The sequence below is a fragment of the Syzygium oleosum genome, unplaced genomic scaffold (assembly GCF_021117445.2).
Source record: "Syzygium oleosum isolate NSW1041296 unplaced genomic scaffold, Sole_v2.1 Sole_v2.02, whole genome shotgun sequence".
NCBI classification, from domain to species: domain Eukaryota; kingdom Viridiplantae; phylum Streptophyta; class Magnoliopsida; order Myrtales; family Myrtaceae; genus Syzygium; species Syzygium oleosum.
Genome location: NW_026607486.1, coordinates 18,339,215 through 18,361,211, shown reverse-complemented (window position 1 = coordinate 18,361,211; position 21,997 = coordinate 18,339,215). Strand labels below are relative to the sequence as shown.

General features: G+C 46.7%; 1 protein-coding gene across 1 annotated transcript; it reads right to left on the bottom strand.

Moving 5' to 3' along the window:
• Positions 1 to 711: 711 nt before the first annotated feature.
• Positions 712 to 21,278, bottom strand: LOC115664216 (uncharacterized). The gene is given in 9 exon segments (XM_056308114.1): positions 712 to 954; positions 1,500 to 1,701; positions 1,704 to 1,760; positions 1,834 to 2,426; positions 18,505 to 18,823; positions 19,544 to 19,711; positions 20,154 to 20,354; positions 20,491 to 20,620; positions 20,994 to 21,278. Coding segments are annotated over 9 exon segments (2,013 nt in total). The 5' UTR covers positions 21,128 to 21,278; the 3' UTR covers positions 712 to 745.
• Positions 21,279 to 21,997: the final 719 nt, after the last annotated feature.

The following is a 21,997-nucleotide window of genomic DNA, read 5'->3' as shown; positions in this document are numbered from 1 at the left end:
CCGGGTCCATAGGGATTGCCGATTTTGTCGACCCATTAAGAAGGATCACGGCGAAAATTGTCCAAAAAAATTATAAAACCTATTATATTTTTGCCAATTCAATCATAAACTTTCCAATTTTGCCAATCGATTCCTAAAACTTTTTCACATTTTGTCAATTGAGTCTATCCAACCAAAGTATCGATAATATGTAACAAATTGTAATTCAACCTTTGAGAAGGTAATTCTGTGACTCCGAATGATCATGCATCACAAACATATTGAAAAAAAATGTGGAATGTGATAAAAAAGAGTTTATGAAATGTGACAAGAAAAACGGATCAATTTGGTCCTCGTTGAGCTTCAAAATCCATACGTTAACTGACAAAAAAATGGTAAACCGATGGCAAATTGGAATCCAACGGATTCAAGGATTGATCCAAGCTCTCTTCTTGATACTGATGAGTGAGGCAATTCCAACTTCATTTCCCTTCTTCTTAATATTTTCAAGTCTTCCCGCAAATTTTAACTAAACAAGATGAAGAGAAGGAAATTGGCCAATCACCAGAGAATCACCAAGTGTAATCATGGTTCTATTGGTGAAAACGAATTAAAAGATCATCCCTCGTTCAAACCAAACGGTAAGGATTTCGAATATTTCAGAGAACCTGGTAAAGGCGGCATTCAAAGCAAAGCCTAGTGTAGAGATCAGTAAACATTGCGTCAAGCGGGTGAAAATGAAATGAGAATTTGCAATTTGATTGAATCAATCAGAACCATCGTCTCCATATACACCATTACTAGAATCCAGATCAATCACAGCTTGTTTAGTTTTCGGCAATCGACCAGACGGTTTCAAAGGTTTCATAGGTTTCTTGACCTTCTCTGCCTGCAATTCCAGCCCCTTCTCCGAAGGCCTGCGTTTTCTTTTTAATCGCGCTCCGTCTGTGTCCTCGGCAGTTGAATTCTCCATGGCTGCATAAGTTAGACAAGTCAGATGAAAAATCTTTCAGCCACACATGAACTCAGAGAATGACAATCTATTAACTTCCCCAAAAGAGACAGAACACAAAACAGCCTAAGCATCACTTTCCTTTTACATGCTTAAAAACCATTAATCACTTATTTTGAAATCACATTTTCATCTACAGATTCCTGCAACTTGATTACTACCCCTCCTCCGAGACTCTCCTTTGCCCTCCTCCGTAACATCCATTAATAGTGTGCCTATATTGTCAGCTAAATTTTCATCACACATACTCAATGTAGTCTTTTCTGCCTCTATGCCATGTCAGAGAAAAAAATGCATTACCAAGATTCCTAGCAGTTGCTAAGCAAATCTAGAGGTGAGCAATATATCATGCAGACATTAAGTCAGGCATCTGCTTTAGGTAAGAACAATAGTCACAGGTACAACCTAATTGCTATATTGCAGGAATTGACAGGAAAATCCGGTCTGCTGTACAAGGGAAGCATCTGAACACTTGGAAAATACAGCAAGCGGGGAAAAGAAAACTTACGTTCGAGGGGGCTTGAATTATGGTTGCTCCCATTTCCATTCTGACCAGCCTCTACTGAAAGTGGCGATCCAGAATGGTTACCATCTGGCAACTTGGAATAACTGCCAACACACTTGTCTTGCTGCTCGGGACCATTGAGACAAGGAACTGCATGCAAAAAGCACAGTTCCTCCTGGGACATATCTGAGTCACTAAAAGCTGAATCCTCTCCACAGTCAGAACATCAACTTCATCATCTTCATGAACATCTGGTTCTTTCACCTGTATGCATACACATTCAATAATTGTTAACCTTTCAAGCAAAATAAGCCGAGCTCATAATCTGCTCATTTACCTTTTCAGTTTCAGGCACCAAATCAAATTCATCTTCTCGTTCGACTCACTCCTCATTCTCCTCAAGCTCTTTGAAATCTGGAGCAAACGCACTCCAGTTTTCAGTATAGTCTTTAGCCCATATATAAACCAAGCCAGTCAAAGAAACAGAAATGATAATCGGATGAACAGGATGCCATGCCAAATCCATCAATGCTTCTTTTGGGCCTTCAAGAATTTTAACAAGATGCCCGGCCCTATCCCATATATAAATTTTGTGCTCTCCTCTACTTGCAGCACCACCAATCGCCCACTCTCCATCACCACTAAAACAAGGTGCTTTCCACTGGACCCTAGTGATGGAATCTTGAAACTTATGGAGAAGTTCCAAGCACTTCGATCCAACAGCCTTCAATTTCTCCACATCATCTGGTTCACTGAAGCTCTCATTCAATTCATCAAGCATCTTTAATCCATCATGGGAGATGATGAGAAAGGGCAGGCCAGGCAAATAGATGGAGTCGAGGAACCAGGATGAAGACGAGCTTGTAGAACTGTATGCTGCAGAGTTGTATGTGCTATCTTCTCTCCACTTAGAACATCCCAAAGAATAAGAGATTTATCAGAAGCAGACACAAGTATGCGGTGGCCATATGTGGACCAGCAGACACTCGTAATTGCAGCAGTGCATTCTTTGTCCCGGAGCTCTTTTGCGACGCCCCGGGTCTCAAAGTCCCATATAATGCGACTTCCATCGGTGCATCCAGCTGGAAAAGGAAATCAAACTGAGTATGATTCACTGATCGAAGAAATAGCACAATCAAGAACCACAGTGATTCCTTCATCGAACAACAGACAGAAAAATCCTTAATTTTCAAAAGAAGCGCCAAAAAAAAAAACTCAAACAAAGATGCAGATATTTACAGATCACACTCCCTGTTTTGATCACAGGACTTCCAGAGCCAGCATAGAGTAAAACGAATGCTAAAATTTATGAATAGGACTTGCAAATTGCATTCAATCAAGGAACTATAATTACTTCTCCAGATTAAAATTAGGGACCAGCACAGTCACTATAATTACTATTTGGAAAGCTTACCGATCATCAATTTACTATCGCATTTTAAAAATTGGTGATGGAATATTACTTTAATCTTTTCTGAGTTGGCGAGCTTACCGATCATCAATTGACGCACTTTAAATGTCCTAGGACTTACCATAATCATCTACTTTAATCTTTTCATTAGCTCCGTTAGTTTTTAATAGATGAAAGCTTAAGCGACATTTTTTCCATCAAGAACCACGTAAGAATGAAAAATAACCCGCGTGGCATTTTCCGTCCACTTCGTTTTAGCATAATTAAATGGAGGCGTTTTAAAGGAATTAAAAAGAGGCCTCAAGTACATCAAAGTTGCGAGTTTTAGGATTTAAATGCTTGAAACATAAATTTTTAGGTCTCAAGGACTTGCTTTATGATTGTCCCTAAAAAATTCAATGCAACTCCAAATGTCATCAACACATCAACTGAATTGAACCGCGAAAATTCGACAATCAAAGCAAGTGAATCGCAACATTCACTTCTTCCTCGGTCTTTCCAATAGGTAACCTGGTCATGGAAAACTTGGAGCACTTCTGATGAAGTTTTGCGTTTTCACTAAATTGGTTTCTTCCTTTTCTGTTTCTTCAATAAAACCTTGCATTCATGATAAGAAGAAGTTAGGAATTATCAAAAATCAATTCCAACTGGTGGCTGATTCAGTATGCTAGTGTCATTGGATCGATTGGCTTCATAATAATATTAAGTATGCAAACTATGCTGTTCATCAAGCTAATCCATTTGGCTTTGAATACCAAAGAATAAGGCCACGGGAAAAGCACAGTGAGACTCGTCAAGTCCTCGGGAACTTGGTGAGGTCGCTTGACATTCCTCGGAAAATTTCTGCTCAACTCTTTTACAGAAATACGAGGCCAACTTCTTGAGTATCGACTGATGACCGAACACGATGAACAAGGAATAAAGTGAACACAAATGTTTGATAAATTCGACCCATCTGACTTGCCCCCAGGACTATATGCCAAGAAGTAAGCGGAGGGCACAACACTTACTAGACTTAGTTTTACTCTGTACTAAAATATATTTTGGGTACATGCATCGACTCCACAAAAACCAAGCCTCAGTAGCTTCAAAACCAGCCTCAAAATGAGTAATCCTTCAAATCTGCTCGCGAGTCGTCCAAGTCCATGTCGGTCATGCACTCTTCCGCTGAGAGAGGGGGGAGTTGCCCGGTCTTCCGCTTCAAACTGTGCTTGTGCCTGTCACGCCCCGCACCCTACGAGCGCGCGATTATCCCGCGATGGTCGATCATTGAACGCGACGTCCCAGGACGCGCCGCCGACCCAACCCAAACATCAGAGATTAGGCACGCGCGGAAGCAAATAGAAACAACCCGGACAATTAATAATGACAAGGGGTAACAATAGCACAAAACAATAACTGTAATTCCTACACTTGGCAAATACATACAATGCTCATCAAAAGGGACAATGGTTCGCGAACTTAACTCCTCTACAAAAGGGGAAACTCAAAATACGGGACACTCGACCCGTCCTCGATCTCCGAGATACCCTTGCAGCGTCTCCCATCACTCACGGTCGCGGATCTGAAATGGTTATATAATAACCGTGAGAACGAGTCTCAATAAGCAACCCCCTATACCCCACGTAGGCCAATGCGTACCCAGACAAGTCGTACATGCAATCTACCCCATAACATATATAGTTCACATCATTGTACTTACCTTGCCCTCGAATCACGAGCCAACCCTGCATATTAGTCCAAACATGACAATGCAAGAATAGTTCACCACCATATCACAATCACCCGGCACACACGTTCCCACTCACATTCAACCAATTCAACCAAGCAACCACACGTACATTTAACCAATCCAATCAATCACATCGCACACACGTGTCCAACCAACTTTCCTCTCACGGACCACCGTCAACACATCTCAAGTCCGGTCTCACAGGCATACAAGCCACACAATTCGATCAATTTCAATGGCCGCCGTCAACACGTCCCAAGCCATACCATTCAATCAATTCCAGTGGCCGCCGTCAACACGTCCCAAGCCACACTTTCCTTTCACGGACCGCCGTCAACACGTCCCAAGTCCGTAGCCCTCCAATCAATCCGGGCTCAAATTCCAATGACCGACGTAAACACGTCTCGGTCCAACACATCTTTAACGGGCCACCGTCAACACGTCTCAAGCCCGAATCCATTTGGCACATCGGCCATTCATGCCTTCACACGGACCGCCGTCAACACGTCCCAAGTCCGTAGCCCTCCGATCAATCCGGGCTTAAAATCGACAGGCAAGCACACGCCAATCAATTAAATCAATTTCACGCCAATTGCATCAAACAACCCATAATCACAACTCAGTCCAATTCACAATTCGCCACCTCAGTCCACAAACCCGACGTTCAAGTCGGCCACACACCATTACCCGAGTCAAGCATATCATTTAATCCAATTTAAATAGCGCAATTGTAACATAATATAATTAAATTAAAACACGCCCTAGCCGTTCTAAACCCGAGACAAGTCAATAAAGTACCCAAAATACTAGGTAGGGTTTAGGAAGTCACTTACTTGGTTTTGGCCCGGAGAAAAACGGCTCGGGCCTAAAATGGCCCGGGTGAACAGTGCCGAACTAGGCGCGGGCGCGGGCCAACGGGCGCGCTGGCCGGCCAACACGAGCACGGTGGCCGATCGGCGTGCCTGGCGCGCGGGCGCGGTGACCGAACGGCGTGCTCGGGGCGTACGGCCGAGCGGGATGGACGACGTGCCCGGGCGACGGGTCGGCTTAACGGGCAATGTGCTCGGGCGACGGGCAAGGCGATGGGCACGACGGGCGAGCGGGCGCGCGGCTTGGTCACGTGGGTAACGGGCCGGCCACGGCTTGGGCAAGCCCGGCACGATCGGGCTGGCCGGCCGGGCTGGCCGGGGTGGGCCTGGGCCGGGCGGCCTACTTGGCGGCGCGGCGGCAAAGCCAGCGGCGGTGGACGGAGCGGCACGGCGCGGCGAGCCGAAGGAGGGAAAGGTCAGCCGGGGGTGAAGGGCGAGGGGGAGAGAGAGAGAGGGGAGAGAGATCGGGGCGAGGGGAGAGGAGCGAACCGGCGGCGATGGGGCGGCATAGTGCGGCGGCGGCGACTGGCGATGCGGGGCCGGCCGGCGAACGGCTGAGCAGCACCGGCGAGCTGCGGGCACGGTCGCGAGCTAGACGGCGGAGCGGGCCGGCGAGCGGTGACGACGGGGATGACTGGGTGCGCGGCGGTCACGGGGGCGAGCTCACGGCTCTTGCGAACAGGGGGAGGGGAAAGGACAGCTGGTCGGGGAGGCGACCGGCGGCGGTAGGGACGACGGCGGCAACGGCCAGGCGCGGTTGGACAGCGCCGGGTGCGACTGGTAGCGGCGGCGAGCTCGCTGCTACGCGCGCGAAGAAAGAAACCAGCCGGTCGGGGGCGGCGGCTGGCGGACGGTGCAGCGCGGTGGTCGAGCTGCCTGGCGACGGCGGCGGCGCGCGACGGCCAGGCGAGCTCAGGCGGTCGGCGTCGGGCAGCAGGGAGAAGGAGCAGAAGCAGTCGGGCCAGAGAAGGGAGAAGGAAGAAGAAGAAGAAGAAAGGAAAGAGAAGGAAAGGAGAGAGAAGAAGAGAGAGGAGAGAGAGAAGGTCTGACAGGAGGGGGAAAAATGCGCGTGAAGGGACACGTGCATGGGGGGCCAACGTGCGCGGGGAGGGAGAGGAGAGAGAGAGAGAGAAAGGACCACAAAGTCAAACCTAATGATCGCGATCCGACGGCCCATGTTCGAACTCGAAAACGATCTAACGGTCCATAAAAATCCTAATTAATAATTTAGGAAAAATGGCCAAAAGAAAATAACCCAAAACACACTACGAGGGAGGTCTACTAGTCCAAATCCGCACCCGGTCAAAAATTCACTTTTCACATATCCCAGGTAATCTCGAGACTGGCCACAATAATATCGACACCGTCCAATTAAATTCGTCCCGAAACTCCAAGAAATTCGACACCAAAGTTTGGGCTCTAAATAACGGCCAAATTCGATCGAGTGCGATTCTAGCGAAATCTCAATTTTAAAATAATAACCGGGAGTGATCAGTTCCCGGGCGAGATTTTTACTATAATCACACTGACGAATTACACGTTTTATAAATCCCAAAAATGGGCCAAAATCCGGAATGTCACAACTCTTCCCCCCTTACAAAAATTTCGTCCTCGAAATTTGCAATCCAACTCAACTATACAAACAAGTGGGGGTACTAGTGTCGCATTAACTCTTCACTTTCCCACGTCGCACCTTCGGTCTCATGGTGCTCCCAAATTTCTTTGACCATCGGAATTTTCTTGTTCCGCAATACTCTTTCAATTTTGTCCTCAATCCGAATTGGCTTTTCCACGTACGACACCCTATCGTCCATGTCTATTTCTTCATGGCTCAGTACGTGGGTCGGGTCCGGTTCGTACTTCCTCAACATAGACACGTGGAATACATTATGAACGTGAGATAAATTTGGCGGTAGCGCGAGACGATAAGCCAAGGTGCCTATTCTCTCTAAGACCTCAAATGGACCCACGTACCTCGGGCTCAACTTCCCTTTCTTACCAAACCGAGATAATCCTCTCATAGGCGATACCTTGAGAAAAACGTGGTCCCCTACTTGAAAATCCAAAGGCCTACGTCTCCGGTCTGCATAATTCTTTTGGCGGCTCTGTGCGGTTCTGAGTCTGTCTCGGATAACCTTGACTGTCTCAATCGACTGTTGCACTAACTCTGAACCCGTAATGCTCCTCTGACCCACTTCATCCCAACAAACCGGTGTTCTGCAAACTCTGCCATAAAGCGCTTCAAATGGTGCCATTCTAATACTCTGCTGGTAGCTATTGTTGTAGGCGAATTCAACCAAATGTAGCTGTTCCTCCCAACCACCCTTAAAATCCAAAACACATGCTCGCAGCATATCCTCCAAAGTCTGAATCGTCCTTTCAGACTGGCCATCCGTCTGGGGATGATAGGCCGTGCTAAACTGTAATCTCGTTCCTAATACCGTATGAAGACTTTTCCAAAAAGCGGCGGTAAACTTAGGATCACGGTCCGAGGTGATCGTTACTAGTACTCTATGGAGACGGACTATGTGTCGCACATACAAATCGGCATACCTTTCCAAGGCGAAATCCTTTCGCACCGGTAGAAAATGTGCTGACTTTGTCAACCGATCAACTATTACCCAAATCGAATCATGACCCCTTTGGCTTCTCGGTAATTCCATTATAAAGTCCATCGTGATGTGTTCCCATTTCCACTCGGGAATTTCCAATGGCTGCAACATTCCACCCGGCTTGCAATGTTGCGTCTTCACTTGTTGGCACGTTAAACACTTAGCCACATGCTTGGCCACGTCCACTTTCATGCCGTTCCATCAATAATGCTGCCGTAAATTCTGATACATTTTCGCGCTACCCGGGTAAATACTGTAATTACTACGGTGAGCTTTTGACAAAATCCCCTCCTTAAGCTCGGCATCACAGGGTACACTCAATCGTCCACGGAACTTCAGTATTCCATCCTCGGATACCTGAAAATCCGATTTCCTTTTTGTGGCATCCATACTCAAAATCTTTTGAATCTCTGGGTCCATCGATTGTAGAGCCTTAATCTTAATCTGTATTTCTGATTCAATCCTCAATGCGGCAAGTAGACTTGAAAACATGGCTCACTTCAAACTTATACTTTGAATCCCGGACTCCCTCCAACAAGATCCATTCTTTGACCATCATATGCGCGATGCTCGATTTCTAACTCAGTGCATCCGCTACCTTATTAGCCTTTCCGAGGTGATATAAAATATCGCAGTCGTAGTTCTTAAGGAGTTCTATCCAATGACACTGCTCATGCTAAGTTCTTTTTGGGAAGACAGATACCTTTAAACTCTGATGATATAAATCTGAAATTTCTCTCCACACAGGTTATACCTCCAAATCTTAAGAGCGAAAATAATCGTGGCCAAGTCCAAGTCATGCGTCAGATAATTCTGCTTATACGGCCTCAATTACCGTGATGCGTATGCCACTACTCTCTCGTATTGCATCAGCACGCATCCCAATCCTCTTAACGATGCGTCACTGTAAATCTCATATCCTCCCGAATCTGACGGAATCGTCAATACTGGCGCGGTCGTCAACCTCTGTTTTTATTCCTGAAAACTCCTTTTGTACTTATTCGTCCATTCAAATTTCCTTTCCTTCTTTAGCAAACGCGTCCATGATGTAGCTACCGCTAAAAACCTTCCCACAAAACATCTGTAATAACCTACCAGACCCAAGAAGCTCTAAATTTCGATTACCATTGTCGGTCTTGGCCAATTCATGATAGCCTCAATCTTCATCGAGTCCACTGCAATTCCTTCCCCGGGTATCCCATGTCCTAAGAACGCCACTCGATGAAGCAAGAATTCACACTTATTAAACTTAGCGTAGAAAGCGTGTTCCCTTAAAGTCCGTAAAACCCTTTTTCCAAGTGTAACTCATGCTTAGCAGGACTCTTCGAGTATACCAGGATATCATCTATAAACACAATTACGAACTGATCCAGAAATTCCTTGAACACCCAATTCGTCAAATCCATAAAGGCTGCAAGTGCGTTCGTCAGTCCAAACGGCATCACCGTAACTCGTAGTGTCCATACCTCGTCCTAAATGCCGACTTCGGCACATCCTCCTTCTTGATCCTCAATTGGTGATAACCAGTCCTCAAGTCGATCTTACAAAATATTGATACCCCTTGTAACTGGTCGAACAGATCATTTACCCTTGACAATGGGCGTTTATCGTTAATAGTCACCTGATTCAACTGTCTGTAGTCAATACATAACCTTAACGATCCGTCCTTCTTCCTCACGAATAAAACTGGCGCTCCCCATGGAAACCCACTCAGACGAACAAAACCTTCATCCAATAACTCCCGCATTTGGACTTTCGATTCCTTCAATTCCGACAGTGATATCTTGTAGAGCGCTCCCAAGGTCGGTTTTGTCCCTGGGGCCAACTCAACCACAATCTCGACTCTCCTATCAGGTGACAATCCCGGCAATTTCCTAAAGAAAGACATCGGGAAGATTACACACCTCGGCTATGTCCTTTAGCCTTGATTCCTCAACCAACTAATCAGCCACAAATTAATTATCTTTATACACCTCAAAGACAAGCTCAATCCATGCAATTTCAATCCAACAGTCTCCCAAAACAAATCACCCCGGTTCTTTATAAAATCCGAAATTTCCAAGCATAACTCATCTTTCCAAACTCATCCAAGAATGTCATTAGTAAATCAGAAATCCATAAATCAATTGCGTCTATCCACCATAAGTGATAATACGTCGTACATAATCATCCAAGTAATAACTTCAAAATCATCTCCTATTGTACCAAACACCATCTCATAACGCATCTAGACTTTCAAGGCACATCCTTCACTTCGTTCTCAGCCACAACATACACTTTTCCTTACGTCCTTAGCCGATTCTGATTAATCTGCGGGGCAGCTCTCGCTTAATGTCCTACCTGCGATCGATGCGATTGCATTAGTGACCTACCCTGTCGATTTAACAATTTCTCACTTGGTGACCTTACTGTCCACATCCACAACATGCTCCACTTCTACCTTGGCAATGGCCATTTCTATGCCTCTTTCTATAAGATAGACATGCGGCGTTGGAGTAGTAATTCGGCTTCCCAAAGTTCTTTCTTACTAGAGGGACAAATCTCCAATTCTCTGTCATAGACTTCTTCCCAAGTTCCAATTGTCCCTAACCGGCACATACCACGATCCAGAAACGGCAGCCTTTTCACTCATATCCGTGTCAACCATCGAGCTCTCTCATACAACTCATTGTAATCCCTTAAGACTCAAAAGTACTAACTGATTGCGGAATTCCGGTTCCAATCCATCCCGAAACCTCCTTGTCCTATCCACATGGTCCTTGACCATCCTTGGTGCGTACATAGGCAACCTTACAAACTCGATCTCGTACTGATCGACTGACATCCGATTTTAGCGAAGCCGGAGAAACTAGGTCATTTTCTGTCCTCGCGCACTCTCTCAATATACTTCTCATTGAAGGCCTCAACAACGACACCCCAGTTTGGGATTATGCCCTTCGAACTATCCTACTTTGGGGGTTCTCTTACCAATCACTTGCATTTCCTTGGAATTGATATACAGCCAGGGTCACTTTCTCCTCACCAGTGCACCCGAATACCTCAAAAGCAATGTAGCCTCAGGGTCACATTTACCATCGAACTTCAGAGGTTTCAATTTCAAATATTTTCCAACCAGCTGACGCATCTATCTGATTGCATTAACTTGCCCTTGACCTTGATTCCCAACATTTCTATTATGCCCATGATTCCCGTTATTTCCATTGGCGGCAACAACAGCGGCCTCAGCATTAGTAGCAACAGTAGCATTTCGCTCCTCAGTTTGCCTTCCCATTAAAATTCTAACTTCCTCGAGTGCCCTCAAAATCTCATCCCATCTGGGATCCTCTGCAACTCCAACTTGCGGACCTACACGACCTCAACCTCGACCTCTACCTCGACTACTCAACCTCACAGGGTTCAAGGGTTCACAACACCCACTTACCTGCTATAATTCCCCTCGGGAATTAAAAACCTAGGCCAACTATACCAGTCCCAAGCCCTAGGCAGTGAATCACCACAATTCACTTAGCAGATAGTCAATCACAAACAACACCCAATCACAACAATAGGGTTCGTGCACTTACCTCAAGTCCTGACGCGCCTGCATTTCACACGTTATTGCATAACATCACTCAGCAATCACAATCAAACAGTCTGGGGTAACGCATGGCCAACAAATCTCCCTAACTGGCAACCCAAAAGTCATCGCTCCTTATCACTCCAAGCTTCGACCATCTTGGTTCGAGCTGAACTTGCTCTGATACCAAAACAACAGGGATGTCACGCCCCGCACCCTACGAGCGCGCGATTATCCCGCGATGGTCGATCATTGAACGCGACGTCCCAGGACGCGCCGCCGACCCAACCCAAACATCAGAGATTAGGCACGCGCGGAAGCAAATAGAAACAACCCGGACAATTAATAATGACAAGGGGTAACAATAGCACAAAACAATAACTGTAATTCCTACACTTGGCAAATACATACAATGCTCATCAAAAGGGACAATGGTTCGCGAACTTAACTCCTCTACAAAAGGGGAAACTCAAAATACGGGACACTCGACCCGTCCTCGATCTCCGAGATACCCTTGCAGCGTCTCCCATCACTCACGGTCGCGGATCTGAAATGGTTATATAATAACCGTGAGAACGAGTCTCAATAAGCAACCCCCTATACCCCACGTAGGCCAATGCGTACCCAGACAAGTCGTACATGCAATCTACCCCATAACATATATAGTTCACATCATTGTACTTACCTTGCCCTCGAATCACGAGCCAACCCTGCATATTAGTCCAAACATGACAATGCAAGAATAGTTCACCACCATATCACAATCACCCGGCACACACGTTCCCACTCACATTCAACCAATTCAACCAAGCAACCACACGTACATTTAACCAATCCAATCAATCACATCGCACACACGTGTCCAACCAACTTTCCTCTCACGGACCACCGTCAACACGTCTCAAGTCCGGTCTCACAGGCATACAAGCCACACAATTCGATCAATTTCAATGGCCGCCGTCAACACGTCCCAAGCCATACCATTCAATCAATTCCAGTGGCCGCCGTCAACACGTCCCAAGCCACACTTTCCTTTCACGGACCGCCGTCAACACGTCCCAAGTCCGTAGCCCTCCGATCAATCCGGGCTTAAATTCCAATGATCGACGTAAACACGTCCCGGTCCAACACATCTTTAACGGGCCACCGTCAACACGTCTCAAGCCCGAATCCATTTGGCACATCGGCCATTCATGCCTTCACACGGACCGCCGTCAACACGTCCCAAGTCCGTAGCCCTCCGATCAATCCGGGCTTAAAATCGACAGGCAAGCACACGCCAATCAATTAAATCAATTTCACGCCAATTGCATCAAACAACCCATACTCACAACTCAGTCCAATTCACAATTCGCCACCTCAGTCCACAAACCCGACGTTCAAGTCGACCACACACCATGTCACGCCCCGAACCCCTACGGCACGCGACACCGCCTCTGGTCGATTCAGTTGCGACGTCCCAGGTTGTCGCCGACCTCATCTAAACATCAGAGATTTAATTGCGCACACGGAATCCATAAAACACCCGAACAAAAATTTAACTGGGGAAACATTGGGAGAATATATACATATCCATTACTCGGTCAAACTTGTACCACCATATTTACAAAATACAAGCCTTAGTTTACCGGTGCACACATTTGAACCCTTCAAGAGTAAGAACAAAAACCGATGACCTGCCATCCAACCCGTAACAACCTTTAACACCCCTTGCTTGGCGTCCACTCAGAATCTAACTCCACATCATCCCGTCTCCCATTTGAAACTCAGCTGTCTCATACTCTGTATGCACTGGAACTCCAAAACGTACTGGAGGTGGTGGCGGATTATTCACGGCTCAGGTTTGGGTTCTGAAATATTTGGTTGAAAACAACCGTGAGACACTTCTCAGTAAGTACACCCCTAAACCCAACCTAGGCTATCACGTACCTCCAGACAATAGCACAAACACACACATTCACGCACATCAAATCATCACAACACAGGTACATCAATTAATATGGTCAGGCTTAATCATGCGCACACCCGCACTCGATCACAATTACATCAGATGCAAACACACGCATGTACAATTCTCATTTCGCACACATTCTTTCCGTTCTCAATTCCTCTTTCCCACATCACTCGCCAGTGACCCGCGTAAACGTACACGCCTCAGGTACACTGCGACCACTCATCACTTCCCACATCACTCGCCAGTGACCCGCGTAAACGTACACGCCTCAGGTACACTGCGATCATTCACCACATTCGGCCTGCGTACCCGTTCACGCCTCAGGCCCCAATCGCGACCTGAGCATCACACGCCCCAGGCCCGATCCCAACTCAGCCCGCGCCAAATGCGACAGGCCTACGTGATTGGAACCCGAGCTTAGGATGCCTCGGTCCAATCCCGGTCTCACCCGAGCTGATCGTGCCTCGGACCGAACTCAATCATGCTCTTTCGAGCCTCAGCCCGTGCCAAATGCAACAGACCTACATGATCGTTGCCCGAGCTTATGATACTCGGCCCGATCCCATTCTCGCACTTACACACCTTCACATAACTTCCACAATCACAAGCCACACCACTTTTCTTTCTTACCCATGCACATGCTCATCAAGCATTTACCACAACCAACTGGCCCATCACACGCGGCCCGCGCACGCATCAATTAACACGTAAAACATGCTCACTCAGCATTCGACATGGCCAATTTCAACAATTAATTCAATCTGACCCACGCGTGCACATAATCAAGCACATTTCAATCCATCAAACCACGGTTCAATAAACACACAAGGCCGCTCATGGGCTCACAATCACAGCCACGTTCATAAAATTAATTTCGACATTTCCATGCCTATTAAACATCACAATCTAACCATACTACCACACACCAAACCGACACTACCTGGCCTTAAATCGAGCCCTAAGTTTGCCAATTCCATCCCACAACATCTGACACTCTAATCAGTCTCACTCCAACCTCGAAACATCCTCATTTCATCCTCGAGTTACCTCATATAACACACAAACAAATACTCAATTAAATCAACCCCATCCAGAATAATTCAAACATGCCCAGAGCACGTAAATTGCCAATTTTCTCCGACCAAATGGCGTCGGATTAATTCCGATCCTTCACGGGACTTTCTCGCCATAATTTCTAGGTTCCAAAAATTCAACTTGCATCCCAATCGGACCATCACAACCCCGTGAACAGTAATCCACAGCCAGTGAACAGTGTTTCGCAGCATATGAACAGTATTTTGCAGTCCCCATTTTCTGAATTTCCAATAAATATTACCCGAATTAATTCCTAAGGCCCGCCATAAAATTTCCACTCCCTATCCATGTAATTCCGCACCTAATTTCATACTGATTTTGTCCGGAATTACCCGTCGATACCCAAAGTCCTAAATTAGGTTTAGGCGCGACTTACCCGCGTTGGCTAACTCAGCATATCACATGGTCAATTGAACAATCATTTCAATTGAACCCAAACGTGCACGAATCAAACATATTTACACCAGCCCATTGCACAGATGCACACACAATTCTACCACCACAACTCAATTATAATTAAAACACACGTAAAACACATAAATTTCTATTTTTCTCCCACCAAACGACGCCAAATTGATTCCGGTCCTTCATGGGACTTCCTCGCCATTAAATACCGGTTCTAAAAATCCAACTTGCGTCCCGAACCGAGCTTCACAGCCTCGTGAACAGTGAATCACAGCTCGTGAACAGTGATTCTTAGCTTAAAATTCCCTCAAATCGTCCTCCAAAAATTCCAAATTAATTCCTTAAGGCCCGCCATACATTCCCGGTCTAAAGCCCCAACATTTCGCACCCGCACAAGTCCAATTTCACCCAAAATCAAATTGTTCGGCGATACCCAAAATCCTAAATCGGGATTAGAGTATGACTTACCGCGTTCTAGGCTAAAACGGCTAGAACGGAAAGCGGTGGCGCTCTACGGCGAAGGCGAACAACTCACGGTGGTTTCCAGCTTGCACGGCGGCGGTCCGGCAGCGGCGTGGTCTTGCACGGCCGGAAATGGGTCACGGGAAGAGAGAGAAAGAGAGGGGAAAGAGAGAGAGACGGTGAGGTTGGAGGGCGGCACGGCGACGGCAAGGTGGCGGTCCGGCGGTGTGGCAAGCGGCGGTGAGCGGCGGTGCCGGCGGTGGGGGAGAAAGAGAGAGTAGACGGTGGAGGGGGAGGGGACTCACGGAGGACGGGGGATTTCACGGGAAGAGGGGGAGAAAGAAGAGAGAGTAGAGAGAGAAAGGGGGTCAAGGGCTTAAAAATCAATTTTGACCAACTTTTGGCAATTTACCAAAATGCCCTTCTCTTACACAACTAACCCTTTATTAATTCCCAAGGGTAAAATGGTCCCTTCCTCCGTTTCTCTCCGAAATTGAATTTTTCCAAAGGAATTGAGCGCACCAAAAATTCACACGTGTCACGTGCAACGTCGTCCTAACGTTCCGTCGTGACTTCCTAATTTTCCGGTGTCCAATTTGGGCAAAATTCCATAATTAAATTCTATTAAACGCAACTCGAGCGTTTCTCGAGCTAACGGGCGGCTTGCTGGGAAAATTCGCAGAATCGACTCATGACTGATACTGAATCGAGTCACGTGCAAGTCCGTTCGGTGCGTGACGACCTCGGTTGTCATTAAAATCGCGAAGATCAATCACTTGATCCGAGGGGTACGATCGTTCGGTATAATTTCGGAATCATTCGTCACGTTGTTTCGTGGTCCTATGGAATCACCCGCGATCCACTACTAGGACAGTGGCGAACTGACCCCTAACTATCCTTGGATCGGCCAACAGTGGCTCAAAATATCACTTACGCGATTTAATGGTCAAAATCCATTCACGATCGAATTTCCTTTAGCCTTGCGATTTTAATTCCCCCTAATAGCCTTTCCCTAATGGTTAGCATTCCCAGGAATAATCAGTTCCGGGCGAGAATTTACCGCGAGCACATCTCATAAAACTCAATTATTCAATAAATTCCAATTGGTGGAAATTTCGGAATGTCACACACCATTACCCGAGTCAAGCATATCATTTAATCCAATTTAAATAGCGCAATTGTAACATAATATAATTAAATTAAAACACGCCCTAGCCGTTCTAAACCCGAGACAAGTCAATAAAGTACCCAAAATACTAGGTAGGGTTTAGGAAGTCACTTACTTGGTTTTGGCCCGGAGAAAAACGGCTCGGGCCTAAAATGGCCCGGGTGAACAGTGCCGAACTAGGCGTGGGCGCGGGCCAACGGGCGCGCTGGCCGGCCAACACGAGCACGGTGGCCGATCGGCGTGCCTGGCGAGCGGGCGCGGTGGCCGAACGGCGTGCCCGGGGTGCACGGCCGAGCGGAATGGGCAACGTGCCCGGGCGATGGGTCGGCTGAACGGGCAATGCGCCCGGGCGACGGCAAGGCGATGGGCACGAAGGGCGACGGGCGCGCGGCTTGGTCGCGTGGCAACGGGGCCGGCCACGGCCTGGGCAAGCCCGGCACGACCGGGCTGGCCGGCTAGGCTGGCTGGCCGGGGCTGGCTAGCTGGCTGGGGCGGCTACCGGCGGTGGCGGCGGCCGTAGCGAGCGGCGGTGACGGAGTGACACGGCGCGGCGAGCTGAAGGAGGGAAAGGTCAGCCGGGGGGTGAAGGGCGAGGGGGAGAGAGAGAGAGAGGGAAAGAGATTGGGGTTGAGGGGGGGAGAGGAGCGAACCGGCGGCGATGGGCGGCATAGCGCGGCGGCGGCGACGGCGACGCGGGCCGGCCGGCGAACTGGCCGAGCAAAGACCGGCGGAAGCTGCGGGCACGGTCGCGAGCTAGACGGCGGAGCGGGCCGGCGAGCGGTGACGACGGGGATGACTGGGCGCGCGGCGGTCACGGGGGCGAGCTCACGGCTCTTGCGAACAGGGGGAGGGGAAAGGACAGCTGGTCGGGGAGGCGACCGGCGGCGGTAGGGACGACGGCGGCAACGGCCAGGAGCGGTTGGACAGCGCCGGGCGCGACTGGTAGTGGCGGCGAGCTCGCTGCTGCGCGCACGAAGAAAGAAACCAGCCGGTCGGGGGCGGCGGCTGGCGGACGGTGCGGCGCGGTGGTCGAGCTGCCTGGCGACGGCGGCGGCGCGCGACGGCCAGGCGAGCTCAGGCGGTCGGCGTCGGGCAGCAGGGAGAAGGAGCAGAAGCAGTCGGGCCAGAGAAGGGAGAAGGAAGAAGAAGAAGAAGAAAGGAAAGAGAAGGAAAGGAGAGAGAAGAAGAGAGAGGAGAGAGAGAAGGTCTGACAGGAGGGGGAAAAATGCGCGTGAAGGGACACGTGCATGGGGGGCCAACGTGCGCGGCAGAGGGAGAGGAGAGAGAGAGAGAGAAAGGACCACAAAGTCAAACCTAATGATCGCGATCCGACGGCCCATGTTCGAACTCGAAAACGATCTAACGGTCCATAAAAATCCTAATTAATAATTTAGGAAAAATGGCCAAAAGAAAATAACCCAAAACACACTACGAGGGAGGTCTACTAGTCCAAATCCGCACCCGGTCAAAAATTCACTTTTCACATATCCCAGGTAATCTCGAGACTGGCCACAATAATATCGACACCGTCCAATTAAATTCGTCCCGAAACTCCAAGAAATTCGACACCAAAGTTTGGGCTCTAAATAACGGCCAAATTCGATCGAGTGCGATTCTAGCGAAATCTCAATTTTAAAATAATAACCGGGAGTGATCAGTTCCCGGGCGAGATTTTTACTATAATCACAATGACGAATTACACGTTTTATAAATCCCAAAAATGGGCCAAAATCCGGAATGTCACAGTGCCAGTCGCTCTTGAAGTGCTCCCTGTACTGCTTTGCGGCCCCTACCAACGCATTGCATGTGCTGCACTTGTTCTGCTTTACTTCCTCCTCCGTGCTCTCCTTTTTAGACGTGAGTGTCTGTTTCTGCATCCTCTCACTTAGCTGGACTACCGAATCGGGTTCAGACCGGGATGGGATGTCCTCGCGATCATCATAATGGTCCACTTGGGTATCCCCTTCAGCATGCACTGAATATGCAAGAACTTCCACTCTCCCCTGCAAGTTTCTTGCCGAGGCTTCACAGTCCCGGTAGAATCCTGGTTCAATTTCACATACCTGCATAAAATGCGTGTGCTCGTAAACAGAGGCACATCATACCTAAACACACAAGACTAATCCTCATTGCACAGAGCATCACCAGCTTAGGATTTTTACCGCATCATCTCAACTTATCTAGAGCAGATCTGTAATGCATAAAAAAGAATGTATTTCTTGTCATCCTAGGTGCAAGAAAACAATATAGAAGAGATCCAATTTATTTCCATTAAAGAGGGGTTTCGGATATTAGTCCAAACTTCATCACTTGACAAGAAAATTCCAGACTCATGGAGTACATATACGTAGAGGCATATTGTCCTCGGCCAAACATCTATGCACATAGAAGATGTCATTAATTCTCATCGCAGAAAACTACGAACAGCACCAAAGAAAAATTAGAGAAACTGGTAAATTGAAGAGCCTACCCTAACAGAAGCAGGAGCTTAGCTAATATGAGAGAAAAAAAAGCTCCTAAAAGGGGGATAAAGGAAATGAAAAATGATAATCAAACAAGAAAGAAGTCGTCTTAACACTCATCCAACGTTGTAAGTCGGTGTGTAAGAATCACCCTATTAGAGATACTCTTAGCTATGCACTTTATTCTGTGATGGGGTCAATCCAATAAATGCATGCAAAAGTGAAGAACATAATTTCAGAGTTCACGAATTCAGAAATGTTTTCATGTGCGACTTATGTAGTGTAAGTGCAACTCTTCCAAGAAAATGGTCTAAGACTTACAACAGATATTTCACTTGCAGATTCATCCCTTGAAACGATACTAGCATTCCATGCATTGAGCTTTTCCACGAGCGAAGAAACATTCTGTTCAGTGATGATGAATCTGAGCCTCATAGGAGCTCTTTTTATTGGAAAATGCTTTTGAAGTTCACGTATAACTTCCAGTGCCTGCATGAGAATTTAGGATATAAGCTTATTAAACATAGCGATGTGAAGCGCTGCAAAAGATTGATTCCTTCATTAGGTTTTGTACTATTAAACGTTTGTGTTAATATGAGCATATAGATGTCCGATCTTGCTATTTTCTGCATACACAGTTCAAAGCAATAAATGTCCAAAAATTCCTCTGTAAATATGTGCAACGGGGAAAAGCTAGTTACCATAGAAATTTAACTGAGAAAGCAAGGAAAAAGAAAAGATAAGAAAATCCAACAGTAAAATATCATGATACTCTAAAGATGACAAGGCCTTATACAGTATGAAAACAGACATTTATAACATCAAGTTCATGATATTCTAAAAGTTTAACCGAAGCAAAACATTATTCTGCAAGTCCATCTTTTTAACAACATTTCTATTATAAGTCCATCAAAATTGAATATCTTGATACCTGCTTCTTTGAGTTGCTATTTGGCTCAACAGCGAAGTGAATTTCATGCATTAGTCGTTCAATCATGCTAATAGTATAAGGGCGTTGAGTTTCAGGATTGATCGTCCTCTGCATAACAATTGTGGCAATATCTCGAAACTGACTTGCGAATTGGATGTCCCTCTCCTTTCCAGCAACTTGAAGCTCTCCTCTATCCAAAATCTACATGAGCAATAAATGCAAATAACAGAAGTTGCAAGACTTGCGAACTGCAGACATCTATTCTAATTCACCCCCAGAGAAAATTGTACACACATGATTTTCTCCTTGTAACGATCCACAATATAATATCACTGACCTCCAAACATATTTTTGTCTGATCATCTGTCCCAAAGGATTTCATTAGGTCTTTTGACTTGGCAAGAACTCCTTTTGAAACGTTTGAATACACAGTATGCGACTGGAGTACTTCATCCACATCCTGCTCGCTGTTCCACGAAAAGTAACAGTTATATCTGCATCGCAAAATACTTCCCTTCTATATAATGTTTGAAACATAGAAGCAAGTATCAACAGGAAGTCTTCCACAGTTTAAGTGAATATGAAGAAGTATCAATCGAAAACACAGAAATTATATTTTTCACCATCTTCAACATTCTTGATGCTCACATACATATAACTCAAATTTCAAATACTAGACAAAGAATCATGGAGAAATAATTCTCCTACGCAGCGAAGTGGCCATTCAAAATTTAACACGGCAAGCGGCGTACAGCTCATTTTAAACTCAATACAGTTCCAAAGAAGATGGCAAACAAGCACGCATCGTCCGAGGAGTTAGAGAGAGAGAGAGAGACTCACACGCCAGAGTGCCAAGATAGGACTTTGTTCTTGTAGCAGGCGATCTCGAAGCGCATCCCATGCTTCTTGAGCCGGACAACGGCCACGTTGGTCAGCCTCTTCTGCCCGACGGGCTGCACCAGCGTCTTCGACATGTCTCCCTCTCTTTCAGAATGAGCTCAAATCGATCAGACCTGCAACAAGAAAAGCCGCACCGTTATGTAACCAAGCTAGCAAACAAACAAAGAAACTGGAACAATTTCAAGATAAAGTGAACGCGTTAGGTCAGCCAAGAAACGGCGGAAAAGAAGAGGTGGTAGTGGAGAGAAAACGGTGATGAAGTGAAGTTAGGGAGGGAGTATTGACGGTGTTGTCTCTTCCTTGTAAGGTACTGCTCCGTTGGGGAATACGTGGGAACGTTGCCGGGGAGTCCTTTCACTTTTCAATTCTAGTCCTTCTTTCCTTTTGAATTTTCAATTTCGACCCCTTAACATTTGGGAATCCTATTACCAAAAGATCTTTCCGATTTGTATGAGGAAGTCACAATTGCTGTAACATGCAAGTGATGTCGCATGGGAAAGTGCAAGCCCTTCATGTTCAAGAACCGTGCGGCGAAATAATTTGTTGCTCATAAGATGTGACGCTTCAGTGCTCTCTAAAAAAAAGGTACGTCGAGCCTTGTATAGTCTCTGTCTCGCAACTCTTTTATTGTCTAGTCGAGTGCCGCCCATGCTATACTCCGGAAGTACCCAATAACTTCTCGACGGTTCGGAGCAGAGTTCATCACATTTCGGTTGTATTCGAAACCATAACTGACAATGCATTTTTTAAGTTGAGTTCAGCTTTCGACTGTGGATTCTCTAATTCTCAAGATTCATGCAAAGCACAAGGAGTCATCCTCAAGAAGGGGATTTGAAATAGGGGGACGGATTGGTTTAAAGCACATGTGACATTGTCTCTCACGTAGGCGAGGCGTAGAGGCTAAACAAAGAACTTTGGTCTTTGTTTCTCGGAGAAGCAATATA